This window comes from Salvelinus fontinalis, chromosome 35, assembly GCF_029448725.1.
Source record: "Salvelinus fontinalis isolate EN_2023a chromosome 35, ASM2944872v1, whole genome shotgun sequence".
In the NCBI taxonomy this organism is placed as follows: Eukaryota; Metazoa; Chordata; class Actinopteri; order Salmoniformes; family Salmonidae; genus Salvelinus; species Salvelinus fontinalis.
Window position 1 is genome coordinate 3,013,159 of NC_074699.1, and position 16,396 is coordinate 3,029,554.

General features: G+C 42.8%; 2 protein-coding genes across 11 annotated transcripts in view; one reads left to right on the top strand and one right to left on the bottom strand.

Moving 5' to 3' along the window:
- LOC129834232 (muscarinic acetylcholine receptor M4-like) overlaps nt 1-16,396 on the bottom strand; it is a 184,079-nt gene that overhangs the window by 137,851 nt on the left and 29,832 nt on the right. The gene's annotated exons all lie outside the window — the stretch shown is intronic.
- Nucleotides 721-4,013, top strand: LOC129834237 (uncharacterized). Its single transcript, XM_055899021.1, has 5 exons — nt 721-785; nt 971-1,075; nt 1,170-1,439; nt 1,529-1,633; nt 1,752-4,013. The coding sequence occupies exons 1-5, from the start codon at nt 770-772 to the stop codon at nt 2,135-2,137; spliced, it is 882 nt and encodes a 293-aa protein (XP_055754996.1). The 5' UTR covers nt 721-769; the 3' UTR covers nt 2,138-4,013.

The following is a 16,396-nucleotide window of genomic DNA, read 5'->3' on the forward strand; positions in this document are numbered from 1 at the left end:
AACTGGACACTGACAATGGGGGGTGGTTGCATCAGATCCCTGGATCTGTAAGAAAGGCTTCGTAAAATACCTTAAGAATGTAAGGCTATAAAAATGTATGTACTAAATATTTTGAATGAAATAAAATGGTTTTTAAAAACAGAATCTCACCACGTTATGAACTCTCGCGTTTGTTCACTCTTAGCGCAGTCTGTCCCTGAGAAAAAAACTTGCGCAATGTGCGCGCGTATGGGCGTGCTTGTGCTGTAGTGGCTGTGTGTGTGTGTGTGTGGGTGTGTGTGTGTTTCAAAAACAGAAAAAGGGGGGCGAGGTGTTTGTTAAAAAAATACCCTTGCATCTGCGCTCAAGGCTCTCTCTCTCTATGCATGGGGGGGTCGTTTGAAACCAGGGTTTACACTATCAGGCCAAACAGATGTCTAAAAGTCATTCAGCCCAGCCCTGTCGAGACCTCCACACCCCCCAGCATCTAGATGCTAGCCCCCGGAGATTTTAGAATATCAAAAGATACCTAATGTTTAGACGCCACCCAATACCCTATGTTTGAACCAAATGGCTGGTGTTTGAACCACATGCCTTAGGTTTCAAAGATAACTTTTTAGGCGGTTTTAGCGCGAAAAAATACGACACCACTAGAGTCCGACGGCTACAAAAGCTAAGCAAAACAGGTCCCCCTGTTAGCATCGTTTTCGCGCATTTACCCTACAGCATTCCCCCCAGGAATAGTTATCGGACGGACCCCGTTAAAAAAGATCTGGTAAATACCCTCCTGATGGATATTTCTCAAGGTTAGTTCTTGAAATAAATATTTACATATGCTATATATTAGATTTGTTTGTTCTTGGGAATTGTTTGAAAACGTTGTATGTTATAGAAATATTAAACAGGCCTTAGGGCCCGGATTCTTAACGTATAAAATGTCAATATTAGCTAAAATGATTAGAGCTTTAATATTATCTAATGTTTTTTTTAGATTCTCAAACCTTCACTCAGATTCTCCGAGATATAACTGAACTCGAACCGGTCGTAGGGTCTCCGGAACAAATTGTTTACATCCCAACGCCGACCCTGAATTGTAGTAAGTAAGATTCAAGAATTACGTAAGAATATTTATACCTTAAAAACAAAAAGTGTCGGCATCTTATATTAAAAGTTATTTTATGTGTTTACAGCGGAAATACCTCCTAGAACGGGTGCCATAGGGAGTCTACACGGTTTCTGTGAAGGATATGCCTACGAGACAATTGTGCCCTACTCCCAGGATGTATTTACACACAAGCCTCAAACAGAGATTTTAAACGGCCTGTCAACTCCCCTGACCCAGGACCGCTGGACGCCCCCTATTAAACACCAACGGACAATCAGGGCCCAGATCCACAGGTCCGCTTCACCCGAACAATACTACTGGGAGGGTATTCACGAGACAGCGTTACAAGGACAAGGTATGAATCAATTATCATTTATATATATTTTATTTTTATGCCTGAATATGTTTAAACATGGACTAATGCTGTTTTTTTTTAAATTTCAGGCTCACAAGCTACAGACCAGGCAGATGCTATAATTAGGGTTGCCCAAAGACATGTTCCCGAGTTCTCAGAGCTTCTTCAGAACAGCCCTCTTCAAAAAAGCCGAGGTATTTAATTAATGTATTGTTAATATATAGGCTTATATCTGAAATGTATTTTACATTTTTATCAAACATATTTTAGGGTTAATAACCTATTTTTCTGTATGTATTATTTTTAATGCAGACTCCTCGCCTGCTTATAAAGACCTCCAAGAAGCTACACATCTAGATCCCGAGGAGGCGCCAAAGACCCCAGTCACCAGAACAGCGAAGCCTGATGATTTCAAAGTTTTAAATGACATTTCTGAGGTAGACGATTTGATGTTCTGTGAAGTGGCCAACCTTATTGAAGCGGCCAATTCTGGTGGGGCAAAAGCCTCTTGTGAAATAGACCAAGCCGTGCTTTTCAAGGCTTTTACACAGGGTTTAAAATCACGAAAGGCTTTACTTCAACGTCGTATGGGTATTCTATTCGAACATCAATACAATCAGGATGTGTCATTCTGGCGTAGAGAGCTTCCCCGCATGTTAAACAACAGTAGGGTTAAAACAAGCAAATACCTCCGTTAAAAAACACATATGTAAAAAAACACAAGCACACACATCCTTAAGTAGAGAAATGGCGCCCCCTATAGACCTAAGCGAGACAATTGAAACCCTCTTAGCGGAAATCCCTACAGAGCTCCAAGATATAATTAACCATATGAATGATTCTGGGCTAATTGACATAGGGGCTATAGATGAAAACCTATTATCCCAGATTCCCTCCGAACTCATTGAAATTATTACACGTATGAATGAGTCAGGGTCTGCAGATGAAAACAGGTTATCACAGATACCCGAATCAATCATATCTTTAATTACCCAGATGAACGAGAGCCCAAGGTTTAATTCTGCACCCCCTACACCTCTAAGCCATCCTTTAACACCCTTGTTCGAAGAGGAAACCCAATACGATGTTTTTGAACAGCTGAACAAATGTCTATCAAATCTGGATCGGGAAGGTCTTGATCACAATGTACAGAACGAAAGCCCTAGGTTTAATTCTGCACCACCTACACCTCTAAGCCAGCCTTTAACACCCATGTCTGAAGAGTCTGAAACCCAATACGATGTTTTTGAACAGTTGGACGATTGTCTAGCAAATCAGGATGGGGATGGTCTTGATCGCAGTGAACATGTTTTGTATCGAAATAAATTCCACAATATTGAGGTTCGACAGTTTTTCAATTTCGCATGGGGGGGTCAGATTCGGGAATATGCTGTGTTTTACGTAATGCTTATGGACACTTTGAATGAACTGGTAGATAGAGTTAGAGCTTATAGCCAACCAAGGGATACCTTACAGTTGGAAATTTTAGGAGACAGTCTGCAGAGCCGTGTGTCGCTTATTTTAAATAGGGGTGAAGCAGATCTTGAACAATTTGTTAACCTGCTAGAACGCCTTGTTCAGTCAAATTTAAACGTGCTAGCAGATAGGACCCTCGAACTTGTAGTACAATTAGTCCGGCCACCCCAAGGAGGCGGCGGGCAGAGACGTAAACTCGATAGCCTGATGCAGTCCGAAATCATAAGCAATAAAAAGGCCTACCTCATAATCGTTCACAATCATGGTAATAAGCTATGCTTTGCCATAGGTTTGGCCCACTTACTCAGCCCAGGATGTACAGAGCGCGAAGCGTTACAGAAAGCTCAAGAGCTACAAAAGGCTGTGGGTTTAGGTATACAGGATGCTGTGGCTTTCTCAGACATAGGCAAATTTGAAAACTTTCTGAATATCAAGATTGTGGTTTTGTACCACAGCAGGGCTAATGACGCGCTCCTGAAGTTCCAAAATATACAAGAGCCACACCCTAAGACTATGTACTTTTATGTGCAAAATGAGCATTACTATGCCGTAACTAACATCACAGCATTTTTAGGCGCCCCATATGTCTGTCCAGCCTGTCATACCGGATACACCCGCAAGGGGGGGCACTCGTGCCGTTATAACTGTTCAGTATGTCTGGATAAACATTGCCCTATGCAACCGCTAAACTTGACACCCTGTGAGGATTGTCACCGCACATGTCGTTCAGCCTACTGTTACGAAAAACACAAAACTGAAACATGGCACCCCAAGGCCTGTAAATCTGTAAGCATTTGTGACATTAACAAGAAATGTCCAAAATGCCATTGCAATTACAACCTTAAAATAGACAGCCCTAAACCCCATGTTTGTGGAATCATACATTGCCCAATCTGTAAAGGGCCCTTGAAAAGCAGAGACGCAGAAGTTGTTCAAGAAGTACCACATGAGTGCTACATTCAGCCCCTGGCTGAAGATGAACATACAGAGAAATATGTTTTTTATGATTTTGAGACAAATCAGCAATCAGGGGTTCACTTGCCTATTTTTGTATCTACCATGACTTTCAACGGTGAAAAGTGGTCGGCCGAGGGGCCCGATTGCGCCCGACTCTTTCTAATACATTTTAGAAAGGCCCAGTACAGAAACTTCACGTTTATAGCACACAATGCGCGCGCCTATGACTCCTATCTGCTTCTGAACCCTTTGATACAGCAAGGCGTGGCGCCCAGTGTCATTGCTCAAGGGAGTAAAATCTTATGTTTTGTTGACCACGCCTTCAAACAGAGATACATTGACAGTTTAAGCTTCTTACCCATGAGATTGGCTCAAATGCCAGAGGCCTTGGGTTTTGAAAACTCGGTCAAAGGCTATTTCCCCCACTTCTTCACATCTGAGGAGAATCTACATTATATAGGAGCTTATCCAGCCCCCGAAATGTACGGTTGTGATCAAATGTCTACCAAAGAGCGTGAGAAATTCATGACTTGGTACGAGACAGTAAGACATGGAACTTTTGATTTTCATAAAGAGATGGAATCATACTGTGACAATGACGTGGTTATACTACGTGAAGGATGCCTCAGATTCCGAGAAGAGGTAATCAAAGATGCAGGCATTGACCCCTGGAGCTGTACAACTATTGCATCCGCGTGCATGAAAACCTATCGTACACACTATCTAACTCCAGCCTCTATAGCGATCCCATCGCCAGACAACTACCGACGACAATTCAAGGCCTACTCTAGTGGCTCCATTCAATGGTTGGAGTACCTAGCCCAGGATAAAAATGTTTTTATCCAACATGCTTTGAATCGGGGCGAGAAGGCTTTTGGGCCTTACCATGTAGATGGATACACACAGATTGACGGTGTTGAGACAGTGTATGAGTACAACGGTTGTTTCTTCCACGGTTGTAAATTATGCTTTGTCCCCCAGGCCATGTGTGTCCTAACCCAAAAGACTTTTGGGGAAATGTACCAAGAGTTTCAAGACAAACTGAATTCTTTAAAGGCTACATACGGGTTAAAAGTTGTGGTTTTGTGGGAACACGAATGGACAGCCCTGAAAAAGGCGGATCCTCATGTTCAGGCCTTCCTTACCCAATATGACCCTCCAGAGCCCCTGGAACCGAGACAGGCCTTGTTTGGAGGCAGGACCAATGCTTTGACATTGCGTTATGTAGCTCAACCCGACGAGACAATAGGCTATGTAGATTTTACATCCCTATATCCTCATGTAATGAGTTCCTCATGCTATCCTATAGGGCATCCTGAAATTATTCACAGCGACTTTGACGAACCCCAAAATTATTTTGGTTTAATCAAAGCGACTGTCTACCCTCCTAGGGGTCTGTTTATACCTGTGCTGCCTTACAAGGGGTCTAAAGGAAAACTTTTCTTTCCCCTTTGTCGCACATGCTGTGAAAACAACAACCAGGAAAACCCATGTGATCACTCAGATCAAGAAAGAGCCCTGACGGGTGTCTGGGTCACCGTTGAATTCTCTAAGGCTTTGGAGAAGGGGTATCGTGTGGCCAAAATCTTTGAAGTGTGGAACTTTTCCAGGAAATCAGACACACTTTTTAAAGAGTACATCAAGACCTTCTTGAGATGCAAGCAGATGGCTTCAGGCTATCCAGCATCGGTCACAGATGAAGAAAGTAAAGAGAAGTACATTCAAGACTACCATGACAGAGAAGGCATACTTCTTGACCCTGACAGAATACAGGTCAACAAAACCAAAAGAAATGTTTCGAAATTGTACTTGAACTCCCTTTGGGGGAAGTTAGCGCAGAGAAGCAATATGCTAACAACTTCGATCATTAAAGACCCGGAAGAATTTTTGGAATTTGTTTTTTCGGACCAATACGAAATTTCACATTTTTCATTCTTGAGTCAAGACATTGCCTTGGTGCAATGGCGGCGCAACCCAAAGTGGGTTCTACCCCCAGGTAATGTAAATGTGTTTCTTGCAGCATTTACCACAGCCTATGCCCGACTTGAACTGTACACCCTCATGGAACAGCTTCAGCGGCGGGTTCTTTACCACGACACAGACTCTGTGGTCTATGTAAGCAAGCCGGGGGATTGGAACCCCCCACTTAGCAACTATCTTGGGGGTTTAACTAGTGAACTCGCCGAGGGTGACCATATCACAGAATGGTCCTCATGTGGGCCCAAAAGCTATGCTTTTAGGACTAAAGACAATCACGTGGTGTTGAAAGCCAAAGGCGTGACTCAAAACTACGAAAATGCCCCGCGTGTAAACTTGGAATCAATCACGCGCTTGGTCGACGGGTTCGTAAATGACAAGAATAGTGACTTGGAGATTTTGACCTCCTACAACAAAATAGTGAGGGATAAAAAGGGGTTCCATCTAAGAAACGCCCCACTCACTAAAAGATTCAGGGTAGTCTATGACAAGAGACGGCTATTGCCTGACGGTACCACATTGCCCTTTGGCTACTGACTTAGGCTACAAGCCCCAGTGTGTCTTAAAGGTTAAGATATAATGACGGCTGTCGAGGATTTTGACCCCCGTTTAAAACTGCCCTTTTCGGCCTTAATTGCAGGCCCATCAAACAGTGGTAAAACTTTTTTTGTAAAAAGTATTTTAGAGAATTCTGAACATGTGTTATCTCAAAAGCCTGACAATATTGTATGGTGTTATTCCTGTTACCAACCTCTGTATGATGAATTATTGAAGACAATAAAAATCAAGTTTGTTGAAGGAATACCCGATTCTCTGTCTGATGATCAACTTCTCCCCCCACATATACACAATCTGCTTGTTTTGGACGATATGCTATTTGCTGGTAGCGAACATCCAGAAATTGCAAGAGCTTTTACCCAATATACTCATCATAGAAACCTGTCCGTGCTTTACTTGGTCCAGAATGTGTTTCACCAAGGTAAAAATAGCCGTACCATTAGCTTGAATGCCAACTACATGGTATTGTTTAAAAATCCTAGAGACAAACTGCAAATTAGCACTCTAGCTCAGCAGATGTACCCTGGAAGGAAATCATACTTTATGGAGAGCTATGAGGACGCTACCAAAGAGCCATTTTCTTATTTAATCGTGGATTTAAAAGCAAATACTCCAGAACAGCTTAGGCTACGTACAGGTCTGTTTCCGTGGGAGCGGCCTGCTGCATACCTTCCTAAAAAGTAAACGCTATGTCTCTGCGTTTAAAAAGAAACCTGCCCCTTTTGACAAGGCTAGTTGGGTCTACAGCTAAAGGACGGAAGGCCATCTTGGGTAGTTGTTCTTCAGATCTCATATTAGCCTTATGTGAGATTGCTTTGAATCTTCTCAAAGGGCGCATTCCACTCACCCTGAACCAATTGAAAAAATTAAAGAGACAAAAGACCGCGATCAAACTCTTTGCCAATAAAAGGGCCAGTCTTCAAAAGAAAAGACATAGTATACAACAGTCTGGAGGTTTTCTCATACCTTTACTCAGTATAGCTGTGCCCTTCATCACCAGCCTTATTGCTGCCAGACGTGGGGGTTGAACACGCGGTGTGATGGCCACTAAAATGTACTTGGTGCCACAACAAGAGTTGGATAGACTTAAAAATCAAATGCAGGGTCCTGAAAATATCAGACAAACAGCTGAAAATGATTTGGATACGGCCATGAAGGATGTTTTGAACCGAAAAGGATTGAACCCTTATGATAAGATCCAAAAATACACAAACCTAATGCAAAGATATTTGACTCTGGTAAAGCAAGGGGAGAGAGAGACTAACCATTTAACACTTTCCCTACCGGACCCTTTAACAGATGTCGAACCTAACGATAGCCAGGCCCCGGTAAGGCCTGTACCGGCGCTCTTACCTAGTGAAGATCCTATGTCTGGTGAAGCTCAAATGCCTTTTGAAGATAAAGTTATGCATGACCTACTGACACATGTGCCTTTACGTAACCGGAAGAATGTTAAATACATTATGAACAAGATAAAAGACTCAAAGGGATTAGCTGCTTGGAACGATTCTGGAGAGTTTATACTTCAGGGCGCTGTTGTTAGGGGTTCCCATATGGTGGACTTACTTAAAAGTACCACGGCTGCCCACAAGGTTGCTGATGACCGAAGGCCTCCCGGCTGGCGTCAGTTTCTTAAGGCCCTGGCAATCCTGAACATTCCCCTCTCGGGTGTACCCAACCATAAGCTTCGTCAACAGATTCAAGCTTTAAAACAAAAGCCTTCAACGAGATACAGCACCCCTAAAGATGCCCCAACGACACCTCCCCCCTATGAAAGCGATGATGCTAACTCATTTACACCCATGAACGTCTCAGGACCTTTTCCTAATCCCGATCTCTCGGCGTGGTTAGACTTTTGAAAATGACTTTTGAAAATGACTTTTGAATGACTATGATTAAATTCAATAAAATGTTTTATTTGAAAAATAAGCAATTTAACATTTGTGGCATTCTTGAAACATATGACGTGAGCATACGCCTTGATTACGTGTTCTTAAACGACACACATTTGAACACTTTTGATATTTTCTAACAAAACAAGATACAAAGTTATCATTACTTCTTAAATCATCCTTATAAAGAAACATAACATCTTCAAAAGAAACTCCCCGGGCTCTTTGGCACAGGTAAAATACACAGTGGTGACCGCATGTAGTGGAAAGGTTATCTTGCACTTGTTTGATGCTGTAGTAGATCTTTGAACCGTTTAGGGTCAAAAAATCTTTAATAGATTTAGGGAAATGTGAAAAACCGGGTGGGAAGCCATAGGAATCAAAAAAAGTTGAGATTTTTCTTCCACCTTCCTGTTCTAATGTCATAGCTAGCCAATGTTCACCAGGCATGTGTTTAGGATGGGTATTGACAATAAACATTGCAGGCCTCTCAGGCCATATCTCAATAGGTAATTCATCACAAGCCATCACTCCACAAAATTGTTTTCCAATCAAGCGGCTCATGAGCCCTTCCAACTCTTGGGTATTCATGTCTTTGCTCAAAGGTCCTTAATAATAATCCACTAAGACCTGTCTTCGGGCATTCACTTCCAAGATTGAATCAGAGCATGCGTAAACAATCATGCTAACTGTACAGGTTAAAGGTGTACGGAAACGCATTTCCAGCCTGAGGTTACCTTGGGACATCACAGACAGATTTCCTGAGGTGTCATCATCAGGTGATAAATTGAAAGCATACAAAGTGTAACCCTCTGCAAAATCATTTCTGTCAATAGGCAAAGAGAGATCTTTTAGATGCCTCCCTGTGGCCAGGAATAGATTGTAAAATTCTCGCACAGATATGTTGTTGTTAAATTGGGGTTGGAAAGCCTTAGCAGGAACCTGACGTCCGTCCTGACAGAGAGCTACATACTCTGCATTGAAGTGTTGAAAATTAAAGGGGTTTTTATCTAAACTCCCCGTATTAGAGGCGTGATCAACCAGACCTATAACCACATATCTAGGTAAAGGGCCTAGAAATAGGTTTTCTTGACTGCAGATTCTACTGCCCACAGGTATGCTAAAGGTTTTCATGGTAATTCTTTGGAGAGGGTAAAGGGCATTTCCTTTCATCAAAGCATGTGAGTGACCCAGGCGTACTGCCGGAGATACAGACACTTTTTTAATAAAAAGGGTGGCCCCCAACACTTTCAAACTAAAATCCCCGTCTTGGGGAGACATCAGGCAAAACTCATCCTTGGCCCTGGTTAATTTTAATCTTAAATCAACAGAATTTAGGAGCAACCGTTCTTGAAAGAAAATGTCAGAGTGTATAGGGCCTAGCAAATGAAACTCTCGAGATTCGGCGCAGTAGCGAGCGCGTGCCGCCAGGCCTTTGTTCGCCCCGGTGGAAGGGTCTGTCGATTCCATAGAGACTCCTGCAGTATCCTTGCTAAACAACCCGGCGCTAAATTGTGTTTTGAGAGTGTCTTCGGAGTAGTTTAGCAAACACTCCATGATGGCTCTATATGGGTATGTGGCGCTGCTTTGACTGATTAGGCGTTCACCCAAAGTCACATCCACTTGGGAGAAGATGGTGGCCAAGGGGTAATTAATGAGACTCACTTTGGCATCGCCTGCAATATTAGACCCATCTCTTTTGGTCACTTTTAGACGTAAATGCACCAAGGTGTTGTTGAGGTCCAGATAGTTGTCACCGTGGCCTGGTATGAAAAATTCGATAGGCCCGTTATCTGTAATAGCCGAGAGGGGGGCTATCTCCACATAACTGGACCTGTCTATTGAATGCTGCGTTAACGGTGCCGTGAAAAGATCGAGTTCTGTCTTTATAGCTTCAGAGGACATTCGGTGTAAAAGAGCCATGTCACTTATTCTTTTAGAAAATACTTCCTAGTATTCTTTTTGGGCCAGACCTCCTCACTTTACCACGTCTTTGACTTACTGAGGTTCTTTTAACAGTTAACCTCCGCTTTTTAGGTGCAGGCCTGCGTCTTAAACCTGGGGGTCTCTTTTTTGGCCTTCGAGACAATATCATAAGACCCGAGCCTTCTTGATGCTCCACCTCTGGTGACGCTCTGCGGGTCATAGCATTTGCTACAACCTCACTTACTATATTTTTAGCCGCGGATTTTAAGTGTGGTTTGGCTATGCTGAAGCCTCTCTTCATAAACGGTAAAACCATCCTAAAGAGGTTACGAAATATACCCCCTATCCCCGCACCATACATTGTCGGTGCTCCATGATATCCTGGTAGTCCATTACCAACTTGATCCACATAGTATGAAACATAACGGTTGGGGTCGAGCTGAGGGTGCTCCATAACCCTTTTATTTGGTATTATGTTTATAAATATAATACCAAATATTATATATGTAGAGAGGTTTTGGTGGGTCTAAAGTGTAGTTTTACAATCGTTTTACCATAAGTAAATTCAATGTTTTCGTTCTGATCCGTTTTAAGCTCAACCAGAATGTTTTCAATATATTTCTTGCTGACGGGTACGTAGTGCGGCTTGTCATAATTGACAGTGACGATGTCCCCATCCTTTCCGTCTATATGAACTGTTCTCAGGAGGGGCACACATGTGTCTCCGACCCTTTGATAGGTTATGATGTCGGTATACACAAATATGTTGTAAAAGCCTGCATGGATATCCGCAGGGAATGGGAATAATTTATCTTTCACATACGTCCATTTATTGGGACCCATCCCCAACATGTAGGATAAATTACCGCTGGTCTTTATACCCCCGTTAGCAGGCCCTGAGATTTGTATCCTTTTATGGATTGGATTGTAGAATAGGAATATTTCCATCTTGTTTAGGGTTAGGTGTTCATTCAACTCTGAGACGATCCTGTCGACGGTTCTATAGAAACCTTTTTTAAGCTTAATAAGTTTCGCAGGTTCCGATAACTTTTTGCAATAAAAATCACGGTCCTTATCTTTGATATTATACCAACTATGGGGGTATGTAATCTCGCTGAGACCTACTTCCCAAGCCTCTGATAACTCTATAGGCTTTGGAAAATTGGTTGTATAATTCGAACTCTGATTATTACGATATATATGTGCAGACGCATTACTGGGGAGAGTCAGGTAGAAGCCGCTGTGTTCCATGATGCACTCCTGTGTACACGAGAATGAGGAGCTAGTTATCAGGACTGTGGTTTTAAGTTAATCCCCGTTGCCTCCACCACATCATGCTCCAATACCCAACTGTTGAACTTTTGGGGCCAGTTTTTCCAGCGGACCAGCAACCATTTTTTACCCTTTTCTCTCTTCTGATCTAGAATCTCCTCCACGTGAAAGACTTTGTCTTTACCCAACTGGACCTTCTGTAATTCCTTTTCATAAAAAGATCCCTCTATAAGCTCCCCGTCATAATCTTGTAATTTGTAGACAGAGGGTATGCGTGGCAGACATTCTGTAACGGTAAACAACTCCGAGCTAAAACCTTGTTCGTATTTTTTGTCGAAAACACCCCTCAATTTAGATATACGCACCAAGTCACCCACGTTGAATTTAAAGTTAATTTTTTTCTTACGGCGAACGGGGAACAAACCATACAGATTTTTAAAGACTTGAAAAGAGTTTTCAGAAGACACCTCAGACGGTTTCATCCTTATACTCTTATGATAATTGTTATTGTACCCCTTTACTAAATCCTGAACTATATCGAGATATCGGTGTGTGTTGTGAGCTGTAAAATATCTCCACATCCGCTCCTTCAAAGTCCTATTAAAGCGTTCCACAACCGAAGCTTTCAAATCCGAGCCTGTAGCAAAATGTATTATGTTATACTTATTCATCAGCTTCTGAAATGTCTTATTGAAGAATTCTTTTCCTCCATCAGTCTGCACTTTATTGGGTGCTCCTCCTGCCTTCAAGATCGAGTCAAAGGCCCGGGTTACCTCGGCCCCGCTCTTATTTTTTAAAACCCTTACAAAGGCTACTTTAGAGAAAATATCTATAACCGTTAGCATGTAGCGATTTCCATCATTTTTATCGGCAAGGGCCTGCATGTCGCATAGATCCGCCTGAAATTGGGATAAGGGATGCGTAGAAAAAACTCTATTTCTTGGAAAATGTTTTCTTACAGATTTATGGAGAGTATAGGCATCCTGCTCTGATAACCACTCACTCACTTTAGCATCGCTTAACAGGCTACCTGTTTCTTCGGCTATTGCTCTCTGTAAACGCTCTTTACCACCATAAGACCCGGGGTTAGAGGGATTATAATAAATGTTTTTCAACAGCTGTTCAGCCATCCTTGTTGCCTCTCTGAGGGACAATAACGTTAATGAGCAACTTTCAAATAACGACAACATTTCAGTTTGAGAATTTTTATTTTTTTAACACCAAGTATTACGTATACAACCAATTCAGGATTTGTTGCAAGATACAAGTCCCAGTTTTCTCAACAATCACATCATGCAACACCCTGTATATCTGGTTTAGATGTACAGGTTTGTGCCGCTGAATTTTTAAAACACACACGTCGGATATATAAGTATATAAACAACAAATATGATACACGTTCACATTAAATGGGGGTTCAAACAAATAATGCAAAATCTTAGCCAAAGTTACTTCTAGCTCTTCAGACTCATCAACAATTCTTGATACCATTTGTGTCCATTGCAAACTCCCACCCGTATGTCGTACATGATTCATGATTTGTTCCATTTTCAACAAACGCTCGACATTAGCCCAGGTATTGTGTGTCGTGTAGAACGATACATTATTCACTTTATTTTCAATAATCTGATGCATAACATTTGTAAGGTCTCTCAAAAGAAAAAATGTATTTATTCGATCCAACATCGTAGACACATAGTTACCCATAGCTCTAAATAACAAAATGTCACTCGGTCTCTTGGGATTTATTGAGCCAGAAAAGCACCACATCCGCCACCACAGCTTCCCGGTATTTGTTGTCGGTCACCAGGGTGTGTCGGATTTCTTTGAGTTTCTCGTGGATGAAAATTGCCTCCTTCAGTTCATGTAGGAAGGCCTCGGTTACCCCGTAAACTCTGGGGATAGACGGCACAAGACCCATAGACTCCAGGGCGCTGACCAGCGATGGTATAAACCTGCGGGACCACAGTCTTTTCACCAGCTCCTCAAAATGATTGAAAAAGTAGTATCTCGGAGGGTCGTATAGGCAAGGATGACGCCGCTGGCTGGGGTGATTGATCTCACAGCCGATGCATTTTTCTCTTATATAGTCGCCAATCACCAAGTCTAAAAGTGTAGCTACAGAGGCCTTGATGGTATCCACAAAAATAGTACTGACCACCCCATCAAACACATCCTCAGGCTGGGTACATGTAGGTGGTGTCGCGGGTCTTGCCAGGGGTGAGTAGAGTGTAGGGCTGCGAGGCATTGAGTCCTTAGTTTCGGGGGCCCATGACGTAGCGGAGTCCTCGTAGAAGGTAGGGATATCCATGGTCTATGATGAAATGAAGAACCGGCTGCTTTTGCATTTATTGTAGAACCCCGCCTTGGGGTATCTGGGCGTGGTTAAAGACTCCCCGTACTTAGTTTTCTTCTGAAGTTGTATCTTCTTGAGGCTCTTTTGAAACGTAATCTTCAAGATTCGTATATATTATGCACTTCTTTAAATGCACAAGGCTCTGCCTCTGTTGGCTCTGTACAAAGAGATCATCCAACGCCTTCAACATGTTCAATTCCACTACATCCCAACTTTTAAAAGGGATAAGCAGACGCAGTCTGGTATCCCCAGTATGGCCCCCCTCCCGAAGGTTTTGGTTTCGGATTTCCTGGGTGCCGATATAGAACTCCAAGCCGCAGGGACGTCCATTCTGTCTTTGTATTTTCACCCTGTGAAATATTCGTCCTGAGGAGTCAGGGGTACCTTCCCAACGGGTCTCGTGGCCCGTGAACACACTATACCCCTTGGTGATAAGGCGCAGTTCAGGACACACCACCTTGCGAAAAACCGACCAGTCTTCAACACCATAGTCCAAGCCTACAGTCTCGTCTGTATATTCTTCTCCTTCAGCGACCGTATAGAGGGTCACTCTACAGGCCACGTAATCAAACCGATACCCCCATAGCTGTCCATTAGACATCAACACTTGATCTTTCAGCGCATTTGATGGAGGTATTTGGCTTCTATACACATTTAAAAAACGTTTTTTTGGAGCATCATATATTGCGGGTTGATACTTGGCCCGTGCTCTATGAACCAACCGAGGACCCGCTTCAGTTGTTACAGTCATCACCGCTTTGCCACCGATCCCAAATTCCATGGTTATTCTTAAGATCTTGTACAGTCTTAAACATGCATTGTTTTGGGGGTTTATAAGGCTTCTGCAAAGCCAGCCTCTTTGAAATGTTCATTAACAACCCCCCAACACTAGACATCCAGGAACAGTTTGACATGACACCTGGTCACTTACCCCCAAAAAGCCCCCCCTCTAACCTATGGGCATGCCCCCCTTTCTACAAACCATTGGGGCATCAATCACTACATAGGGTCATAAATCATGATCTTTTTCTGATTTACGACATTGACAACTTGACACTTACCCCAAAGACCCCCACCCCGGCCAGGATGTCCTGACCGGAAGCCCAAATATGGGCAGGCCTGCTACAACAGGACATAGGGTCATAAATCATTACATAGGGTCATAAATCAGGCTGGGGTCATAAATCATTACCGGTTGACCTGACAACTGGACCCTTACCCAAAGACCCCCACCTAACCATCAGAATGCCCTGACAGGCAACCACTTAGGTTCACATAGCGGTCACATAGGCTCACATAGGACCACATAGGGTCATCCATCAAATCTGGACGTGTGACATCTACTTTAATCTCTCTGATGTGTCTTATTTTTGAAGTGATCAATAAAAACGAGCAAACCAGGTAGAAAGCAGTGCTAATACCAGAAAAACCTGAACAAACCCAAGACAAACCCCAGAGCCCACAAACGGTAAAGATGGAGCAGACTTCTTCTTTATAAAAAATAAAGTATATTTCCCTCTCTTTCATGCTTCAACTCTCAGGGCCATAGTTACATTGTGGTCCAATTACTGACTGATCCAAGTGGATAAGCCTTGAGCTGCACTCTGGTACCACAGCACTAAACCTACACAGGAAGGGCAGCTCAGAAGCTAACTGAACACAGAGTGCTCCCCATGTAAACAGAGCTGAATAAACACTAAGCTGAGATCCATTGAGTTACACCACATTGGAAGACTATAGACCAGGGATGGGAAACTGATGGCCTATTTACCCTCTGAATTGCACGTATATAATCCATGTCTCAAGGCTTAAAAATAATCATATTTAACCCGTCTCCTCCCCTTCATCTACACTGATTTAAGTGGATTTAACAAGTGACATCAAGTGATTCACCTGGTCAGTCTGTGACATGTTCCTAATGTTTTGTACACTCAGTGTATATGTCTGCAATTAAAGCATTCTTGACAGTTTTTTTTTTTATATACAAAGAACAAAAACATATAAATGCAACATGTTGGTCCCATGTTTCATGAGCTGAAAATAGAAGATCCCAGACATTTTCCATACGCACAAAAAGCTTATTTCTCTCAAATTTTGTGCACAAATTTGTTTACATCCCTGTTAGTGAGCATTCATTGCCACAGACGTCTCATGTTTTGAGGGAGTGTGCAATTGGCATGCTGACTGCAGGAATGTCTACCAGAGCTGTTGCCGGAGAATTTAATGTTAACGTTAATTTCTCTACCATAAGCTACCTCCAACAGTGTTTTAAAGAATTTGGCAGTACGTCCAACCGGCCTCACAACCGCAGACCACATGTAACCACGCCAGCCAGGGACCTTTCACCTGCAGAATCATCACCCGGACAGCTGATGAAACTGTGGGTTTGCACAACCGAACAATTTCTGCACAAAATGTCAGAAACCGTCTCAGGGAAGTTCATCTGCGTGCTCGTCGTCCTCACCAGGGCCTTGACTAGACTGAACTTCAGCATCGTAACCCACTTCAGTGGGCAAATGTTCACCTTCGATGACCACGCTGGA